Below are 20303 nucleotides of genomic sequence, written 5' to 3' on the forward strand. Positions count from 1 at the left end.
CTTAACAATATCCGTACTAAGTAAATTCGCCAAATTAACAGGGCTTGCCTCACTTCCAAGCGTAGCAAAGCGTTCGATTGACGTTGCCTCGCCAGCTGCCACGCCCCTATCGTTAGGTGACATTCCCGTCTGATAGGCAATTGATTAGCTGATAGGCGGCACACGTTTTTCAATCAAACTCAATTAGAACTGTTCGTGTACTTCTTGTCATTAAATTTGTTATTGTCTTTAGCTGCTGTGCGGCATTTTCTTGTTGTGTCCCTTATCTGGCGCACAATTTGAGAATCATTAAAGTGCTTGCCATGAGGAAGTTCCTTGTAAAGGTCGTGATAGCCAAAGGCATGCCTCGCTTTGCTTTGCTTTGCTTTCATTTATTGCATAGCTAAAGCTAAGCTAAGCACAGCGTAAAGCTCATTCAGTTAGCTTCAAGCACAGGTTCATTGCAAAGCTCATGATAATGTTTGACAGAACATTTAAATGAAATACCGAAATTTGATTGAATTATTTAAGTCAATTTTTGACCTTAATTATATAGTCTACTCTAGGTAAGGGTATTTACACGTTGTTTTTGCTTGTCATGAGTTTTTGCTTTTTAATTTTCGTTAATCTTAGCGTTTCGCTAATGGGGAATTCCCATGCATATGTATTAGACCTTGATCGAAGTGGTCGTCGCTCTCTCGCTCACATTTCGATCTATATATAAGCTAATCTAGAGTCTAATGATGAGCTAAGTTATTTGTTTTGTGTTGTCGTCTGCCATTGGCTACATTTGCTTCTGCCTCTCTCTCTCTTGGTCTTTCTCTATCGTATCTACTTATTAATCTTATCAGAGATGTCGTCGATGCGTAGTTGCATTCGATAAGTGCAGGTGGATCATAAGCTGACTCAATCTATCTTTATCGCATCAGCTGATTGGGCTCAACCAGCATGGGCTAGTGCCAAGTGCCCATTGTTTACCCTTAAACGTACTTCAAATGACTTTATCCATCACTGGGCTTCTTTATTGCTATGTCGAGGAGGGTAGCCCCTCCTAGAGTTCAGTTCTTTGGAATAAGAGTTGTACTTTCCTAACGATTGTCTATCAAAAATCAAAAACAATTTCAGCCCGAAGTCGAAGTCGAGCCGTTTCTAAAGGAGCAGCTTGTTGAATCATAGCTGTCCACTTAGTTCCGATTATGCAAGCCCAGCACTGAGTACGACAGAGGGCCTTACGTCACGCCGCTGGAGGGCAATAAATATCTGCCTCGCACGCACTTGAAACGTCTTTTATTCATGCCCAGCCAAGTTATTATTGTTGTTAGAGCAACTGTAACCCTTTACCAGGCGAATGTAATTGTCCTTGAATTATTGTTCAATTGATGGCTTGCTGTGTTGGCTATTGTCCTGGGACAAGGGGCAAGCGGAGTCTATATTACAATAGTTATTCTCAATTGGCATTACTTGATTCGATTCTTGTACAGTCACTTGAGTCTAACTGTTTATACATTCGTTTTTATTGGGCGGCGCAGGGGTAGGGGGTATGGGCTTAGGGTTTTGCTGGCTTACGCGGGTAACTGTCATGGCGGCAAGGTCCGTTGGTCCGCTACATTCCCTCTAAACAACTTACCAGCTGTTGTCTAAGTGAGCTTGCCTCCCCGTCTCTGTCTATGGCTAATTGAAAACCATGTGTGATTACCCGATTAGGCCGTATATACCTATTATGTTTGAGGGTAACGTATTCCCAGCCAGCTAGCTTATCAGCTGTTATTTGTCCACTTTCCCAATCAACGTCAATTTGTGATTTCTTCGCATATATACACGCACATATATATATATATATATATATGTATATAGAGTATATTTATTTATTTGTTAACTTTTGTTTGTTTTATTGTTATTTGTTGTTGTTGTTGTTGTTTGCCATAGAAAATGCCGCATTCCATTTGGCTAAGGCTAAGTACTTAACACATCACAGATTGCATTGCCACGAGCTGGCCTCACTCACTTTTTCAGGAAGACCTCGTGCAGCTCGACGTCCTTCAGATTGTTAACGGCCGCCGCTGAGGCTCGCTGCGCCCGTCTGCCCCGTCGGCCCATGCGCCAGTGCTCCTCGATTTCGATGAGTGTGCGTCCGCGCGTCTCTGGCACGAAGCTGTAGATGAAGAGGGCGGCCACAAACGAGACGATCGCATAGAAGGCAAACAGATTCGATGTGCCGAGCAGCGCCTCCATATTCGGATAGATCTTCAGGCAGATGAAGGCCAAGATCATGCCGAAGAAGACCGAAATGCCGGACGCACTGCCACGCACGCTCTGCGGAAATACCTCCGATATCATGATGAAGGGCAGCGTCAGCATGCCCATCGTCGAGAACACAATGTGCGCCACAATGCAGACGACGGGCAGCCAGGACCAGGTGCCCACGGTGCTGGGACACCAGCCACCGGTGGCTAAGAAGAGCATACAAATGCCCATGCCCGAGGCTGAGAAGATGCCCGCCGGCCGTCTGCCCCACTTCTCGAAGATGCTGCTCATGAAGAAGGTGGTTATGATGCGTGCCACGCCCAGCATGACAGCCACCAGCACCGGGTCGATGGTCACGCCAGCTCTCTGAGCGATCTGCACCGCGTACACAATGATGACAACAACGCCGCAGGCCTGCTGGAAGCCAAAGAACCCAATCATCATAAGTAGCGGCTTGTAGACCTCTGGCCTGCGTATGGCCTGGCTAATGGATTCGCTGGCTGCCGTGTCCCGGCTATTGTCCGCCGTCATCTTCATTTGCGTCAGCTCCGCCTCGAACTCTGGCACGCAATCGTCATCTGAGTGGGTAAAGCATTAATACTTGAGTCACATTCAGCTGCTGGCATCGATCGAATTACCTCTGCGGTGCAGTCCGCGGAAATAGCGCAGCGATCGGCGCGCCAACTCGATGCGGCCCTTCTGCAGCAGCCAGCTAGGCGATTCCGGCATGGGCATCACCAGCAGCGTGGCGGCCAGCTGGTAGGCGCAGCTGATGCTCGCTATGAGCACCACGTTATGCCGTATGAAGTAGCCCAGCAGGTACATCAGCAGTATCCCCGATGCCAGCCCGATCGAGGTGCCCAAGATCAAGCGGCCTCGGATGCGCGGTAGGCTGATCTCGGCGGAGTAGACGCCCACCGGCGAGACAAACATGCCAATCATCATGCCGCCAAAGGCCCGACCCACCAGCATCTGAGCATAGACGAGATCCCGATTCGTGTGCAAAAAACTTGTCGCTAGCAACAGCCAGCCAATTAGGCCGATCACATTCGTCAGCAGAATCGTATATTTGCGTCCGATGCGATCTAGAAAGTAGCTAACCATCAGACCACCCAGCGGACAGGCCATGTTGTTGATGGAGGCTGGAGCAGAAGAAACCTTATCAAAAACTGTTTGGAGGCTGCTCGGAGAAACTACTTTGAGCCCAGCTGAAATCCTGTCTGTCGTCCAGCTAAAGGAAGTTGGCACTAAATAACTTCCGTTAGGTAAGATCTCAGCAACTGGTTGTTGACAAAACTCTAGATGCTGGTGCTTAGATAATTAAAAATGCGAGTGGCATGAGATCATTTGAGACGTGCAGGCCAAGCATTGAAAATACACGAACCGAAATGGGTTAAGGTCAACTAAGGTTAAATAGCGCAGACTGTGCTCTAACCAGATAAGACAATAACACCGTAAGACATAAGATAAGATAACGAAATAATTGGTTATTGATAAGCATAAGGAGCTGCAGTGGGTGAGTAAATATCAAGGGCTAAGCTCAACTCAACCCAAGCATGAGGCCAGCTCTAAAGATCTTGAGTGGGAATGGCAGATGGCCTTGAAGCGCCTGATACTAAATGGCAATGGCAGGTCATTTTAGTATTAGCAGAAGTCTAAATAATATTTGGAGTCTCATTTAAGTTCTTGTTAGAGAAACAGTAAGGGAATGGCAAAGGACGCTTAGGAAAACTCGCGGGAAACTCTTTTCATGCTGCGTATTTTGCCAAATTCTTTTGCTACTCAGGAATCTACAAAATTTGAAGTGTAAGAAATCTTTGAAATCTCCGTAGAAACTTAGTAATCCTGAGAATTTGAAGACATGTCAGACAAGACTGCAGTCAGTCAGATATCTTCGTTAATCTGGGAAATCTCAAACGGCTTTCATGGCTCTCAGAATGTTCTCTCACTGACTGGGTACTCACCAAACCAGCTGGCCTCGTCCTTGTTCAGCCAGAATGGTTGCGTCTCATCGCTCAGCTGGTTGAGCGTAACGCTTGGCATGCTGACAACCATGCCGGAGCCAAGAACGCCGCTGTTGCCCAGGAAGACCATAAGCTCCTGTCGCAGGACGGCCAAGTGGCGCTCGCCTAGAGGTAGGCTGCTCTCTTTACGCTTATGCGATTTGCTCTGTTTGCTGTTGCTCTGTTTGTCACTATCCTTAGTGCTGTCCTTGCTGTTGTTGTTGTTCTGTGTGGCGGTGGCTGCGGCTGCGGCCGCGGCTGCGGCTTGCAGGTTGCTTTTATCTAGATCCTTGCAGATGATGGCCATGCCGGCTTCATAGGGCGGCGGCATCAGCTGTTCCTGCTCCAGCGTCATCCTGTCGTTGTCGTTGTCGTTGCTGATATTTGCTATATCCTTTGCTTCGCTTTCCTTCGTGCTTAGCTGGACAACGTTGCCGCAACGTTGACTGTGGTTCGACTGTGGCTATGCTGTCTGATGCCAGTTGGCTTTGTAGTGCTCCCCGTGCTTAATGCTGTTTCTCTTGTTGTTGCTGGTGTTGTTGCTCTTAACTTGGCTGTTGTACACTTGTCTAATTGAAAACGACAAGTGGAAACTTCCGCGCATTTCAATCATATGGCGACTGGCAACGACTCAGTATCAATTTCATAACTCGCTGCGTGCCTCTCCATGACGAAAACAAAATAAATATATATTTATATATATGTAAAAAACCTTTGAGAACCTTTTTTTTGTCTAAATATATATATATAGTATAAACTGTTTTTTTATCTCTTTGCAAACGTAACTCCCACTTGACGTCGTTGCGTCTGCGGGCTTCCGAGCTTTGCGCCCAGTTCGATTTTTGTGTTTCGGTTCTGTTTTTCCTCTCTGTGTATTGTTTTTTTTTTTTTGTAGTGTTATCAGCTAATGACTGCTTAACTGATATGCGCGCGTGACACGACTTTAAAAAGCCATAGAAATTAAGCAAATACTTAAATAGTTTTCATTCTGGGGATTGGCAGCTGGAACAGAGAATCTGAATTTTATATTTAAAAAACAAAACAAAAAGGTTAGAAAATGTTGATTATTCTGATCAGCGAGAGAGAGAGAGGAAGTCAGTGAGATATTATATAAAACATATGTTAATTATTGTACGCGTAGTCTGTTTGGAATTTCAAAGTGTAAAAAGCGAATCGAATTGCATCCATTGATGTCACTTTAATGCCAGCGCTAATAGTTTGGTATGTGGGTTAACAACGACGCTAGCTTTCACGATCGTTAAAAACACATTACACAAAAAAAAATGGAAAAAAAAAAAACTAATTTGTTTAACTGCAATCAATACTTACTGATTTACTACTATTTTTATGAACAAATCTGTAAATGCATATATATTCTCTATACTGTAGAAGAGCTACAGAAGATCATGAACCCACAGGCTTATATAAAGCACTTACGACTCATTCTAGCAGTCATTATTAAAAAAGTTGTGTACAAAAATTCTATTAATTTTATGACTACAATCGCGATCAGTCGTTCGACCTGTAAAGACGTGAATTCGAACAGCCTTCGCTTAAGCTCTACTGCTGCAGAGTTCTAAAAATAGAACTTTGCGGTGCATTCTTCAACGCAACAGCAACAAAAACCGCACACGCAGCGTTTTCTTATCGCTTGCTTCCGCGTAACTCAATTGCTTTAATTGCAATTTACGAAATTTCGTCGCTTGGCGCGAGTGCGCCTGCACTCAAAAGCACAATCCGCGATGACATCTAATGTCAATAACCTCGCTACAGCTGTAAAGGTAAATGCAGAAATGCAAGCCCAGCTTAACGTTGTGATGGCAAATAGGCAAGCCTCCATCATGCCAATAAACTCAAAAATAGATATCGCCTCCGTGCAAGGCATCACTAACAACAAAAACACGAAACGTAAACAGCCAAATTCACCAAAAACCATCAAGAAAAGGCTCATCTTCGACGAACCAAGCACCAGCAATGCAGCATTAATATCAGAAAATCGATTTTCACTGCTCGTAGAAGAAGATGAAGACTACAGCGAATCACCTGTAGCTCCAGAAGCCCCAGTATTGACCGACCAGCAAACTACTCCGAAACCTCGTCCGCCCCCCATATGGTGTCCAAACATCAAGTCTGTGGCCCTACTTCAACAGATAATAGATAAAGTAATTGATGCTAAATCATACGTAATTAAGCCAAAGAAGAATAACATAGGTGTATTAACCCAATGCAGTGAGGACTATCGCAGAGTTATAGACCACTTTACTAAGCTGGAATTGGAGTTCCACTGCTACCAGCTTAAGGAGGACAAACCATATAGAGTCGTGTTCAAAGGGCTTCACTCCAGCACTGATACAACACTAATTAAAAAGGAATTGGAAACCAAAGGCCACACAATTACAAATGTGCACAACCCACTGAGCCGTATGGACAAAACACCGCTAAATATATTTTTTGTTGACGTGGCTCAGGCCCCCAACAACAAAGAAATTTTGGACATTCGAGTTGTCTGCAGGCAACGCTGCACAGTGGAACTGCCAAGAAGATACAACGACCTGACACAATGCCATCGCTGTCAAGAATTTGGACACACACAACGCTACTGCCACAAAGCTCCCAGATGTGTGCGTTGCGCCGGGAAACACGCATCCAAAGACTGCACCCGCGAAAAGGACCAGGCACCAACTTGTGTGCACTGTGAGTTACAGCACCCAGCCAACTATAAGGGCTGCCAAGTATACAAGCGGTTGCGCAAATTGCAATCCCCAGCACAAAAAAGGAGTCCCACACAAACACCGTCTACGGGTCCGAGTACTGCTTCCGAAATTACAAGGCCCCGGAGCATTACCCAAGCCACGAGCTTTGCAACGCCTATTAGTGGTGTTTCTTACGCACAGGCCGCTAGAGGTGGACCGTCAAATAAGAATACCACAAGTGACACTTTGTTCACTGAAATGCTTCAGCAACAACAACGTCAGTTTGACGCAATTAATGCCGAGCTCAAAGCGATGCGAGAAGTACAATCCCAACAAGCAACCATGCTAAACAGTTTAATGGCCATCATAACCAAGCTTGCCTACAAATAATGGCTTTACGTGTGGGTATCTGGAACGCCAATGGCCTGAGAAACAAGACTCAGGAACTGGCTGCGTTTCTCTCACAAGAAAACATAGATATAATGTTAATAACAGAAACTCATGAGTGCCCCACTACACAAATTTTCGGATACGAACACTATCAGGCTCATGGTGAAGGAGCAAACTGCTTTGGTGGATCCTCAATCCTCATACGAGCAACAATACCGCATACACCTTTACTGCCAATTTGCAACGCAACAATGCAGGTCTCAGCCATCACCCTGCCTACGTCTATTGGAGCGATCGAAGTTGCGTCAATTTATCTTCCGCCAAACACTGGTCTGTGTGATCATCACATGGAACAGGTTCTAGGCCAAAGGTTGAATAAGACCCTCATCGGCGGCGACTGGAATGGATGGCACCCATTTTGGGGAAGCAATAGTGCGAATCGTCGCGGAGAAGTCATATTTGAGGCGATTCAAAACTTACAATTCAGCATATTGGCGACTGGAGCCCCCACCCGTTACCCAATTAATGGACACAGGCCCTCGGCAATCGACTTCGCTGTCTACAAAGGCATCTGTGACCGGCAATTGACCATTGAAGAATCCTTGGACCTATCCTCTGACCACCTGCCACTAATAGTCACAATCCACGCGCAGCCACAGCCCTTGCCCATTAGGAAACAACTACTGCCAGCAGGATCAGATTTAGGAGTCTTTAGGCGCGAGCTCCATTACTCTTTGCACATAGAAATGGAACTTAACACTCCTGAAGACGTGGACTACGCAGCAAACAAACTGCAGGAAGAAATAGTCAAAGCTGCGCACCAAGCCGCCCCACCATCTTGCCAAACAAGACAACAGTCTCCGTACAACATCCCCCTCACCTTGGAGGCCCAACACCTACTAATACACAAAAGATGGGCCAGGAGACGCTGGTTAAGATTACGCACGCCTGATGCCAAATCCATGTACAACGAAGCCACGAGGCATCTTAAAGCTGCTCTCGCCCTGCTTCAAAAGAGGTGTATCAGCGATGCGCTGGTACGAGCTGAATCGCCCACTGACGCAGAGTTTCAATTATGGAAATTTACAAGAAAGCTCAAACGGCAGCCAATACGACGTCATCCCATTCGGAGCATTTCTGGTTCCTGGCACATTGGAGACGAAGCTCAAGCTGAGGCTTTTGCAAACCACCTTCAAGACCAATTCACGCCGGTGATTACCGCAGAGGCCTCAGAAATCGAAGCAACAGAAGACATCGTTCTCTCGCCCCTCCCAGCTGAAGACCAGATAACTGGATGTACAAAAGAAGAGGTTCTTGAACACATCAGAAGAGTGAAGGCAAAAAAATCCCCTGGATATGATCTAATAAACGGCAGAGTCCTTAGAGCACTGCCTGACTCCACCATAGACTACATAACTATGGTGTACAACGCCATGCTCCGCATCCGGCACTTTCCAGCCTGCTGGAAGCGCGCCGTGATTGTGATGATTCCTAAGCCTGGCAAACCCGTGGGAGAAATTGAGTCGTACAGACCAATTAGCCTGTTGCCAGTACTCTCCAAAATATTCGAAAGAATATTTCTGGAACGAGTACTGACACATCTGGGACGCCAGGAGGCCATTCCAAACCATCAGTTTGGCTTCAGGAGACAGCATGGAACACCGGAACAGGTTCACAGAGTTGTGCACCATATCCTTGGAGCCTTTGAAGAAAAGATGTACTGCTCTGCCGTCTTTTTAGACATCAAACAGGCGTTTGATCGAGTTTGGCACCTGGGACTGCTGCAGAAAGTGAGGACCACCCTTCCAGCCCCATTTTTCGCGTTGCTATCCTCATACCTTATTGGAAGAACCTTCCAAGTGTCAAGGGGGCAAACAGTATCCTTGACTAGACCAATTATGGCTGGAGTACCACAGGGTAGTGTTCTAGGCCCAACACTTTATACTTTATTCACAGGAGATATGCCAACTCCCGAGCCAAATATAGGAAGTACAGATGCAGTACTCATAGCGACCTATGCAGATGACACCGCCATCTTATCACGTCACGTATCTGCGCAAGAAGCTTCAGACTCACTACAAAAATATCTGGACTCTTTCGGACGCTGGGCAAAACGGTGGTGTATCACCATTAATGCACAAAAGTCTGTACATACTACCTTCGCCACTAGAAGAGGAGATTGCCCAAGCGTTGCATTGGGGCCCACTATTCCCAAAGCCTCAAAAGTAAAGTACCTTGGTATCACTCTTGACAGAAGGCTGACTTTTAAAGCGCACATAAGTCAAGTAACCTCAAAATGCAAAAGCAAGCTAAAAACCCTCGACTGGATGCTGAGAGCTTCAAGCAAGTTGTCTTACAGCAGCAAGGCCGCCATCTACAAGGCAATAGTTGTCCCAACCTTCGTATATGGTATCTCTCTATGGGGCTCCTCGGCGAAGACTACAAGGAACAAAATTCAGACCCTGCAGAATAAAGCACTACGCAGATGGACTGGAGCCAGCTGGTTTGTAAGAAACTCAGTCTTACATAGGGATTTAGCAATTCCCACAGTTGCTGAACTCATTGGGCGACACAGTTCAAGATACGCGGACAGACTTGCAGCGCATCCTAACCATCTCGCAAGCAACCTGGCTATAAACAACAATAGGCGAAGACTGAAGAGATTGCATCCTCTAGACAATATTAGAACTAATTAAGATAGTAGCTACAAGTGCAGAATAATTGGCATATCTGCCCTCCCATTAGTTAAGGTTTAGAGCTAAATGCGCTATAGAGTCTAAGACAATAAGCTGCAACAAAATAAAGAAATAAAAACGAAAAAAAAAAAAAAAAAAAAAAAAAAAAAAAAAAAAATTTTATGACTAAAAAATTGCACTTAAAAAAATGTAAAAAAATGTTTGAAGTATTAAAAAAATGGTTTGCATTGATCGTGGCAGCTATGTCTATGGATGCTATGGCATTTACAGCTCGTGTCGGGTATCGTATAGCGTATCGTGCCTTAGCTGCTTCACGCGCTCATCTCTATATCGTGGACATTTGCGTGCGGCATTCTATTGATTTGGCTATCGATTCGTATGGCGCCCCATAACGAGCCTCTTCAAGTCAAACGCACACACACACGCAGGCACACACACACACACACACACACACACACACACACGCACACATGCAGACATATATTAGCACACGCGAAATTTGAAACTGGCGATTGGCAATTGGCGATTGGCAATATGAGCAGCTGTCTTGCATCTGTTAATTACCGTTATTGCTTTTTGCCATACCTTATGGCTCCGTTTTCGCTTTGAGCTTCTTTTAGGCCTTCGCAATTGGACAGATAGAGACGCGTCCGCCTGAAGCAACGTTTGCGCAGCAACTAAAACGTTGCCTGGCTAAAAAGAAGCACACACAACATAGAACAGCAGCAACAGCAGCAACAGCAGCAGCAGCAGCAATAACAACAATCTGCTCCTCTTAGCTGCAAAGCAACTGTTGCTGCTGCTGCGGTCTTGTTGCGCTTGCTGATACCCTCTGCATGCATAGCACAATGGGGTATATTGGGCTGCCACTCAGTCTATATCTATATCTATATCTTTATATATATATATATATATATATCTATATATAGATATATATATCTATTTATATCTATCTATATCTATATCTATATCTATATCTATATCTATATCTATATCTATAACTATATCTATATCTATCTCTCAATCCATCTCAATTAATATAGCTCTAGATATATGGACAGATATATCTCATAATTTATAGCGCATCTTCTAGTCTAACACTTGCCCGTTTATGAAATTCTAATACGTTTCTTTATTGGTTTCCATTTAACAAATTGATTTTGTGTCTGCGCGTTCAACGCGGCGTATGATAAACGTCACATTAAGTATACGACCCCCCAGACCAGCTACATTGTTTGATACCATATTGTTTAATCGGTAGTTGCAGCTCTGTTGATTGGGTTGCCACACGACTGTCAACTGCATCATCAACCTTTCCACCTCCCACGCTCCCCTCCCCGCCTTCACCGCCTTCTGCCTCCTACGTCTACCCCCGCAACCACGAACGAACGACATTGACAACGAACTTATCTTCATAGGAGGGAAGTTTGCTGGCGGCGGGAATGCTGTACGAAATCTACTTCTTTTATTTCGTCAAAAGGGTATCATGAGTACATCAGCGAATATGTAACGTTGCCTCGCAACGCCTGCTCGTTGAGCTGAGAGCTAAGTTAAGACGTTCGATTATTTTCTATATATGCATTATATATCTATTTTATATATATATATCATATTAGCTTTTATGATTTTATGATCTTAAATAACAGTTTCTGTTTATTAGGGTATTGCAGATCTTGTGTGAGGCATTGACTGCATTTGCTTCTGGCCCAAAGCCAGAAGTTCTCACAGTTTTCGCTTATCTGCTGACTCTCCTCTTTGCTCTTTCGCTCTCCTTCGCCCCGTTGCTGCTGCGGAAGAGGGGTATAAATTATGGCGTGCGGTCAGTGATATGATATGTGTTGTGAAATTTGAATCGCGTTGCACGTCTGATTGGCCAAATACTTATCAGGCCGAGCTCACGCTGCGATCAAAACCAATTCACGTGTTGCGCTCTTAATTAATGCTTCTTAAAGGCTGTTATGTGTCGAGCGTGCGCGATTCAATTTAAGTGATTAGCGCAATTCGAGAATTCAACGACCACAAGCCAGAATTATAGCAATAAAATTACCCAAAGCTAAAAATATTTCTAATTTGATTAGGTGTGACAAACGGCAGGAACAAAACAAATTACAAAAAAATCGCCACGATAAGCGCTCATGGCGAGTGTCGTGGGCCAAAGTTTGCGATAATAGCAATGTCATTGAGCACTTGATTTATTCGCAAGAAGCACACACACTTCTTTATGAACTGATTTATGGCTCATTTCGCAGTCGGGCAACAGGTAGAAGCCGAACAGGTAAAGCGTTGGAAATATTTGGCATTTAAATTTAAGGTTTATTAAGCCTTTCTAAGCAGATTTTGTTGAAGATTGTTGCACTGTCATTCGCGTTTTGATTAATTGCTAACCTTTCGATCCGAATCAATCAATAAATTACAATGAGCACAACAACAGATCAAATATTTCACAACTGGCCAAGCACTGAGAAAGTTGAAAATTGTATTTCTTCTTTCCTTTTGGCATGCATGCTTAATTAATTGGCGTATGCAAACACACAAACACGAGCACAAACACAAACACGAACACAAACACAAACACAAACACAAACAAACATGTAAATATTAACACAAGAATCGTCGGTGTACAGCTGCTCAAATAGATATGCGTTTTTATTTTATTTCGAATATGTAAAAACGTCTGGTGTCTAAAATAAACTGGTTTGCGGCGTCTATGCATGCAAATATATGTGTATGTATCGCTGTGCTTGTGCCGTTGAATGTAAACGAGAGCAAATAAAGTCTAATTGCTGCATGCCAATAGCGGTGCTTCCAATATGCAACGGAATATCAATTTCTATTTAGAATATTCTATTAAAACAATTTACAGGAATTTAAAAAGCGGTTACGTAAATTGAATGCTTACTCCAAAGCTCGCTGCTATGTAACATGAACAACCAGCTGTGTACGCAGCTTTGAGCAGTAAACGCAGTTTTGAGCACTGAGCGCTGACGGCGGTTCTTCGTACTGTAATGTTATTGCATTTGTAATGTTACAATTTGAATCAAATAAACGTTGGTGGGTGACTTTACTAAATATATATTGCGCTATTATACTCACCTCTACATCTTATAAGCATACCAACCATATTATTAGCCTATAAACTAAGTCAAGCTGATGCATATCAGAACTATTAAGTTGTATTTATAGCGTATAAGTTCTCTCTTATGACGTTGGAGCTGGTCGTAAATTCCATATTCATACTGAAACAAGGATAGTTTCCTTTTGAATTCAATTTACTTTGGCGACTGTTTGCTGAATTTATCGAGCTAAGATACTCATCTCTAATTCTTGTCAATTTTTGGCATTGTATGCTAGAATTATTAAAAATATTAGGTTTTGTCGTTAAAGTCAGTACAGTGCCATTATTATACGACAGTGTGTACATTTGAGTAACATTAAGTTGGTTGCCATAGACAACATGCAAGCATGTTAATAGTATCATATTACTTGCCAAATCATGTATAAAAATATTACAAAAAGTGATTTTATTAAATTAAAAATTATGAAAAGATTTAAGATAACAGAGGAGGATATCAAGGATAAATAACTCAGCTTAACATATAATGTTATCATCGCTGTCATGTTATTGAACAGCAGTGCGTACATTTGAGTAACACAAAGTTAGCTGCGACAAGTTGCATGCTAAATCATGTTAATTTGAGTACATTTGCAGAACAGATATTGAAATAATACAAAAATTGGTTTTTGTCAAATTAAAAAATTAAGAAAATAAATTATATTCATCCGATCCAATATCTGTTGTGTGTGCCCAAATATGGTTTTCTATTTCAAGAGCAACGTCGTACAGCCTGCAGCAATGCTGTACATGGGCCGCGACAAACACGAAAATGAGGAGCTCATCCGCTGGGGCTGGCCAGAAGATGTCTGGTTCCATGTGCACAATTTGTCATCGGCGCACGTTTATTTGCGCCTGGGCAAGGGACAGACCATCGATGATATACCCAGCGATGTGCTGGTCGATGCAGCACAGCTGTGCAAAGCAAACAGCATTCAGGGCAACAAGGTAAACAATTTAGAGGTCGTCTATACCATGTGGGAGAATCTTAAAAAGACGCCCGACATGGAGCCCGGTCAGGTGGCCTACCACGATGAAAAGGCGGTGCGCAAGATACGGCTGGAGAAGCGCATCAACGAGATTATCAATCGACTGAATAGGACCAAAACCGAAGAGGAGAATCCCGATTTCCGTGGACAGCGCGAAGCGCGAGATGCTGCCGAACGTCAGGATCAGAAACGTTTGCAGCGCGAGAAGCGTGAAAAGGAAAAGGAAGCGGCCAAGCAGCGCGAACTGGAGGCTGAACTGCGCAGCTATGCCTCGCTTCAGAAGACGGAGAACATGCGCACCAACTATGACGCCGGCAACGAATCTGACGACTTTATGTAGTAGTGGCTTTGCTACATTAGATACTTAACACAAAATATACATAATTTTATATATATATATATACACATATATTTTTTTTTTTAAAGCAAGTGTAAAACACAAAAAGCAAAACAATTGTAATTAAAAAGCTGTTAACCTATCTTGGATGAGGAGTCGAGTTTTTTTGCACTCAAATGTGGAGCTGTTCTGTTAGCAAGTGTGAACGCTGTTAGTCTGGCAACGCTGACAGTGATAACTTAAATGCGCGAAATTTAAATAAGAGGCGACTCTACTATAATTTCAATAAATGCAAATTTAATCATATGCATAAAGTTGAGGTTGCGTGGTTGAATGATTGCTGATTTTCGGAAGTTTTTCTTTGTTAATTTGCATGTAAATTATTAGCCAAACTAACATTCAAATTCCAGCTTAAGTTGTAAGTTTTAATTTTGTTAATTACCTTAATTTTTCATCAGTGTAGAATTCATGACTGTTAGAAAACAACTTAAATTCTTTATTAAGCACAGCTCATGTTCAAGCTTTTTCAAATATACATGAGAAATTAAGTTTTCTTCCCACCCGCTGTCTCCAGACTTCATTTTGAATTGTTTATTTGCTCGATTTCACGTATTTTTTATTGTCGTCAGAGGAAAAAATGAAAAAAAGATAAAGCAGTGGTGAATAAAGAAATGCTTTCTCATTTATTTAAGCAGAATCTGAAGTGTGGCAGAATTTAGCAGCCGAAATGCAAGTCGAAGCCCAAGGATTTTGTTTTTATGTCTGCGGTTGGAGGCAGCGCCGATGCTGTCCTTGACAGCTCAATTTACTGTTTGGGTAGCTTGTCCGCTTTATGGAGCGACGGCTTGTTGCCTTTTTGAGATGTTTTGCAGTCATTTTTGGGGGTACGCACATGGCCGTTGTTGTTGCTGCTGTATGTTGGCTGCTGGAGCTGGATGCTGGATGCTGGATGTTATGGCTGGGCCAGCTGACGGGTCAGCAGCGTACAGCACGCACTCATTATCGCCCGTTTTATTTTCACGCATTGTTCATGCCATGCTCCAACTCCATCCCTTTTGTTGCGAACAAAAAACTTGATGAGGCTGCGTGTCTTTTGATTATGCCATAGCTCACTTGCAGCGCTTCTCTGTGAGCCGCCCATTGACCCTACTCCCACAGCTCCCCTCGTTCGTCCTCTTATGCGCAATGTTGTTGTCATTATGAGCGCTCGTAAACATTGATGACAGCTCGGAGGGTGGGCGCAATGGTCACGCCAATTCGCCCGCCTGGCCCGTTACATTCACTTTGATTGATTTCAAAATTTCGGCTCTCGATACCCTATGCAAATGACGGTCATGCAAACTGTTAACTGCGCTGTTATTGTGACGCTGTTAGCCAAATGTTAACAAAGCTATTAAAGGCACCAATGGCTGGGAACTATATTGTTAAGTTTTATTAATAGTCGTCGCCGCAGTGCATACATTGAAGTTTTAAGCTCGCCTTTAAGTGAATTGTTGTGGGTTTTAGGGGCACAATAAGAGCTGGTACTTGCTCGTTTGGGTTGCTCTGCATTGGGTTGCGCTGTTGGCTGAGATCATCTTTACGATGTGCTCGACATTTTTTACGAGCCAGATAATTCGCATTGCGAAACTTTTTATCGAAAGTATGAAATCTGTGCGACTTGGAGTTGAGTTAAGTTGTTGCTATGCTTAGCTCTGTGCCGTGGCAGCTCACTGCTGGGCCCCTTTAAGTGGCCACAGCAAGGGTCAGGCTTCATTAGAAACCAATTTGTCGCTCGTTTGACTAGGACATTGACCATTTGCTACACACAGTGAGCCAGAGCAACTGCTGCTTCCCTTTCCTTTGCTTGTGCGACGTTATGAATCATACAGTTATCCTCCTTGTCTCAAGTGCTCTTCAAAAATAATTTAGCCCTAAATTATTTCTATAAATTTTTCGCGTTTGCCTTGCTTCAACTCTCATTTGTGCCTTACAGATCATCCGCTAGTCTGGCATGCCCCGCAGGGCTGATTCGTTTTAAAATGGCTCCAATCAGATGTCGTAAGTGCGGCAACTTAGTTTCGGCTCGGAACTATAATAAAGTGACATCCATGGGCAGGAAAGTGGCCCTGGACCCAGCGTTCGCCCGCTGCTCAATGCGCTTTGGTCCCATTTTTGGGACATCCCATTGCGTCGTGTTCCACTGTCAAAGCCGCTCATCACTCAGCGCCGCAATGGCAGTCATTAATCAAATAGCACCAAAACGCCCACCCAGCGGGCCATCGGGCCACTGCCCCCTTCTGCGGCCGCAATGACAATGAAACGCGTCGCTTTTGGGTTTTCATTGCATTTGTCACACAGCATCAGACGTAGCCGAGGCATGGGAAACGCCACACTTGCGTTGGCGTCCAGTTGAACAAGGACAAGGACAACTCCCTACCTCACTCTCTCTCTTCCTTTCTTGACAGCCCTTTAGCCAGTATGTGTGGGTGTGTGTTAGCTGTCTCCTATGTCTGCTATGAGTTGCCTTTTTTTTATTCACTCCGAGCTTCATTATTAGTCTACTCTGATTGTTGTTACCCAGCGACGTTGGCTAACTACCTTCCTCTCCCTCTCCCCCTCTCTTTCGCTCTCGCTCTGCTTCTGCCTGGCTGTGTTAATTGAGTTGTTTTAGAGCATTTAAGGACTATTTTGTTTGGCAACAGATTTTCGTTTGCTTAAGCATAGATAAAGACTTCCAAATGAAATATTTATTATTTTCCTATATTTTAAATATGAACATAAATGTTCTACTTCTGCTTAATAAATATTCTTAATCAGATTATAATTTGCTTGTACATAGTATCTAGTATATATTGAACATAGTATATATATATGAATATCGATTTACAATTTTGATGAAAATATAAATTTTGAAAACTATTTTTTGCCTTAAAATTATTTTTATTCATTTTATTTTGTACATTGAAATTTAATATTCAATTCAATAAAAATCTCTTAAAACTCTTTTGTTAAATTTTATAGGCCGTAAGGCACACATATATCAGCTGTTTTTTTTAGAGCTACACTAATTTATACTATGATAGAATAAATAAATAATTTTTCCCATTAAATTCGTCTGCAAACTTTGTTGATTAATCGTGTAATAAATATTTGCAGGCTGCTATCAGTTCATCAAAATTAGCTTTTCATATTTGTTGGCGAATTTTGTGAAAATCCATGCGCGTGGCTTCAATGCATGCCACATGCCGCACAGCGTTTATGCATGCAAACACACAGAAAGACGAAGGCGACCAGCTGCAACAGCAGCAGCATCAGTAATTCAGGCTTGGGGCGGTCAGAAGAGAGAGGAGAAGAGAGGACATGTGGCGAGCAGGGCAATCAATCAGCTGGACAAACTATTAGAGCAAAAGCTCGACTAACAACACGACTACTTCAGCTTCAAGCTGAATTGCTTAATGGAATTGTGTATTAAATATATATACATATATATATATATATATATATATATATATATATATATAACGACTTGTGTAATAAATGTTGTAGCTCTAGGAATCGTCGAGCGAATTGCAACAGCAGTTATAGCGATCGCTCATGCGGCAGACGAGTTGCGTTTCGCAACATTGAAATTGTTTCGTTTTATGTGGCTGGCACAGAGATGCGCCCACAGCACCACTCCCCAGATCATTCTTGGACCACACTAGTACTACTCTAGACATCCACACACATGACTTCAAATGCGCCGTTATGAGTTTGTCCTTGCGCTGGGATAACGCGGCGACAAGCGAAGGTTTCCGGCAATTGCCTCGGAGCACAGCAGCTAAAGCAACCAAAAGGTGCGATATATGTGCTGCTAAATACCCTGTAATAGCTGTTGTGGTGAAACTGAGTGAACGAGTCAGTCTAATTAATTTAGTTAATTAGTTAACTTAACTAATATAATCTAATCTTCTCTCTTCTCTGCCTTCTCCCTCCCTCCTCTCTCCTCTCTAGCTAAGCTACCCCATTGTAATGGAGCTTACGAGGTAGAATAAGCGCTTATTTCATGTTTGCTGGCGGGGCAAGTGTGCACTGAGCGAAAGGATGGGAATGAGAATGGGAAGCTGTGAAATTTCATTTGAATGTGTCTCAGTGGACAAATCAAAGTTAACGAAGCTCCAGCTGCTGGAAAAACAAAAACAGCACGGAAAAGCGCGCGCGCGCCGAGGAAAATTGAAAAATCAGCGGAACAGCGGAAGAACAACAACAACAATGATGAAGAATGATGAAGAAGAGGAAGCAGAAGAACAACGCGTAACAACAATGCTTGTTAAAATATGATAGGTAGCACGAGCTGTCGGAGCAGCGCCTGCCACGCCCCTTGAATCCCCTCCCTTCTCGCCGGCTAGCCAAGCAAAAGCAATTAAGTTTTCGTTCCAGCTGCAATACATAAATTTTTGACAACAAAATAAAAAATATTTAGGCTGCGAATGGGTGTAGCTCTCTACGAGAGAGAGAGAGAGAGAGAGAGAGAGAGAGAGAGAGAGAGAGAGAGAGAGAGAGTGTGGCAGAGCGCAGCGGGAGCTGTGCTGTTTGCTATGCACCCTGTGCAGTATATCTAGATGCTGCGCTCCCTTTCCCACTTTTTAGAACAGAACAGATTCCCGTTTCTGGCTAGCTGTCAATCAATCCGACGCACTGATATGTAAAGCAGATTTGCATTAGAGTTTAAATGGTTCGTTATGATGTAGTTCAAGTGAACGATTCATGCAAATGAACTACGTCACAGATTCCGTAAATTGCATTACAAGTTGCGCGAAATCATTCGGGTTATCAATAATCAAATTGTTCATATTTTGAGTCAGTTCAATTGAACGGTTCCGTAAAATAAACTACTAAACTGACTCATTAGAGTTTCATTGTTTGTTTTAACAAATTAATACAATTAAAGTCAAATTCGCAACATAAATTAGTTCAATTGAACCATCTTAAACTAGTTCAATTGAATTTTATATATTTTATATATATATTTATTATATTTTTCTTCATAACTAGTTCAATTGAACTGTTCACTTCAATAGACTTATGAATCTAGAATTAACTTCCTTCAACCAGCAATGAAGCTGCCAAACTTTAGTTCAAAACTAGTTCATTTGAATGACCTACTAGTTCACAAATTGCGCTATGAATTGAACTGGCTTTTGCCACTTGAATTTGCATAGATATCGTGCGGGGTATAGCTGGGATTGGCTTTAACATGATGCTTAAAGCGCTTAACTTGGCCAAGAACTGCAAATAGGGGCAACGTCGAGTTGGCCAAGCGAGGCGAAATGTCCTTGTCATGGACTAGCAGCAGCTCGACTGGTTAAGGAACGAACAGCCTGGAGCTGGAGCAGTCCGCTCAAGCTGACAATTTGGCAAGTGCAGGCGATGTGGCAACAGAGTGCCACGCCCATCGCACATAGGGCGGTGGCTGCTGTTGCGACTATTTACCGCAGCAGCAGCAAGAGCAACAGCAACAGGAACAGCCCTAGCAGACTGCAGACTGCAGGCTGCCGTCGCGTGATTTGTGTGCAAGCGTCCTTCAAGGACATGCGACGCACAGGCGACTGCCCAAGAGGGGACCAAGAGGCAGGAGGTAGCTGCCTGCTAAAAGGGTCTATGGTTGCATTTTACTATGTGCCACTGCGGCCATAAATTCAATGCACTTGAACTGAAAGCCCCCGTCGGAGGAAAGGGTGAGAATGGTGGAGAAGAGTAGCAGCCGGAGAAGCAGTCAACACACAAAATGAGACACAGACTCAGAGTCAGAGTCAGAAGCAGAGGAATAGTCAGAGTCAAAATCTCAGTTCCAGAGACTCGGAGTAATTGCGTCTTAGAGTCTCCAGGCTTCAGAGTA

At 43.4% G+C, this 20303-nt stretch overlaps 2 protein-coding genes across 2 annotated transcripts; one reads left to right on the forward strand and one right to left on the reverse strand.

Moving 5' to 3' along the window:
- Positions 1-1856: 1856 nt before the first annotated feature.
- Positions 1857-4954, reverse strand: LOC111592988 (facilitated trehalose transporter Tret1-2 homolog). Its single transcript, XM_023305490.2, has 3 exons — positions 4188-4954; positions 2862-3365; positions 1857-2801 (listed from the first exon to the last, which is right to left on the reverse strand). Exons 1-3 carry the CDS (start codon positions 4579-4581, stop codon positions 1981-1983), a joined length of 1719 nt encoding a protein of 572 aa, XP_023161258.2. The 5' UTR covers positions 4582-4954; the 3' UTR covers positions 1857-1980.
- Positions 4955-13671: 8717 nt separating this feature from the next.
- LOC111592991 (coiled-coil domain-containing protein 25) lies at positions 13672-14480 on the forward strand. The gene has a single exon (XM_023305493.2). The coding sequence runs from the start codon at positions 13817-13819 to the stop codon at positions 14444-14446; it is 630 nt and encodes a 209-aa protein (XP_023161261.1). The 5' UTR covers positions 13672-13816; the 3' UTR covers positions 14447-14480.
- Positions 14481-20303: the final 5823 nt, after the last annotated feature.

Source organism: Drosophila hydei, unplaced genomic scaffold, assembly GCF_003285905.1.
Source record: "Drosophila hydei strain 15085-1641.00,03,60 unplaced genomic scaffold, DhydRS2 tig00000090-arrow-arrow-pilon, whole genome shotgun sequence".
In the NCBI taxonomy this organism is placed as follows: Eukaryota; Metazoa; Arthropoda; class Insecta; order Diptera; family Drosophilidae; genus Drosophila; species Drosophila hydei.

Excerpts from the sequence above, each read along its gene's own strand:
- LOC111592988 (XM_023305490.2), bottom strand. The coding sequence starts at position 4,581 with ATGACGCTGGAGCAGGAACAGCTGATGCCGCCGCCCTATGAAGCCGGC. Across the intron at positions 3,366-4,187 it reads GGACGAGGCCAGCTGGTTTG|CCTCCATCAACAACATGGCC; the intron begins GTGAGTACCCAG and ends CTTCTGCTCCAG. Across the intron at positions 2,802-2,861 it reads CCGCGGACTGCACCGCAGAG|ATGACGATTGCGTGCCAGAG; the intron begins GTAATTCGATCG and ends TTACCCACTCAG.
- LOC111592991 (XM_023305493.2), top strand. The coding sequence starts at position 13,817 with ATGGTTTTCTATTTCAAGAGCAACGTCGTACAGCCTGCAGCAATGCTG.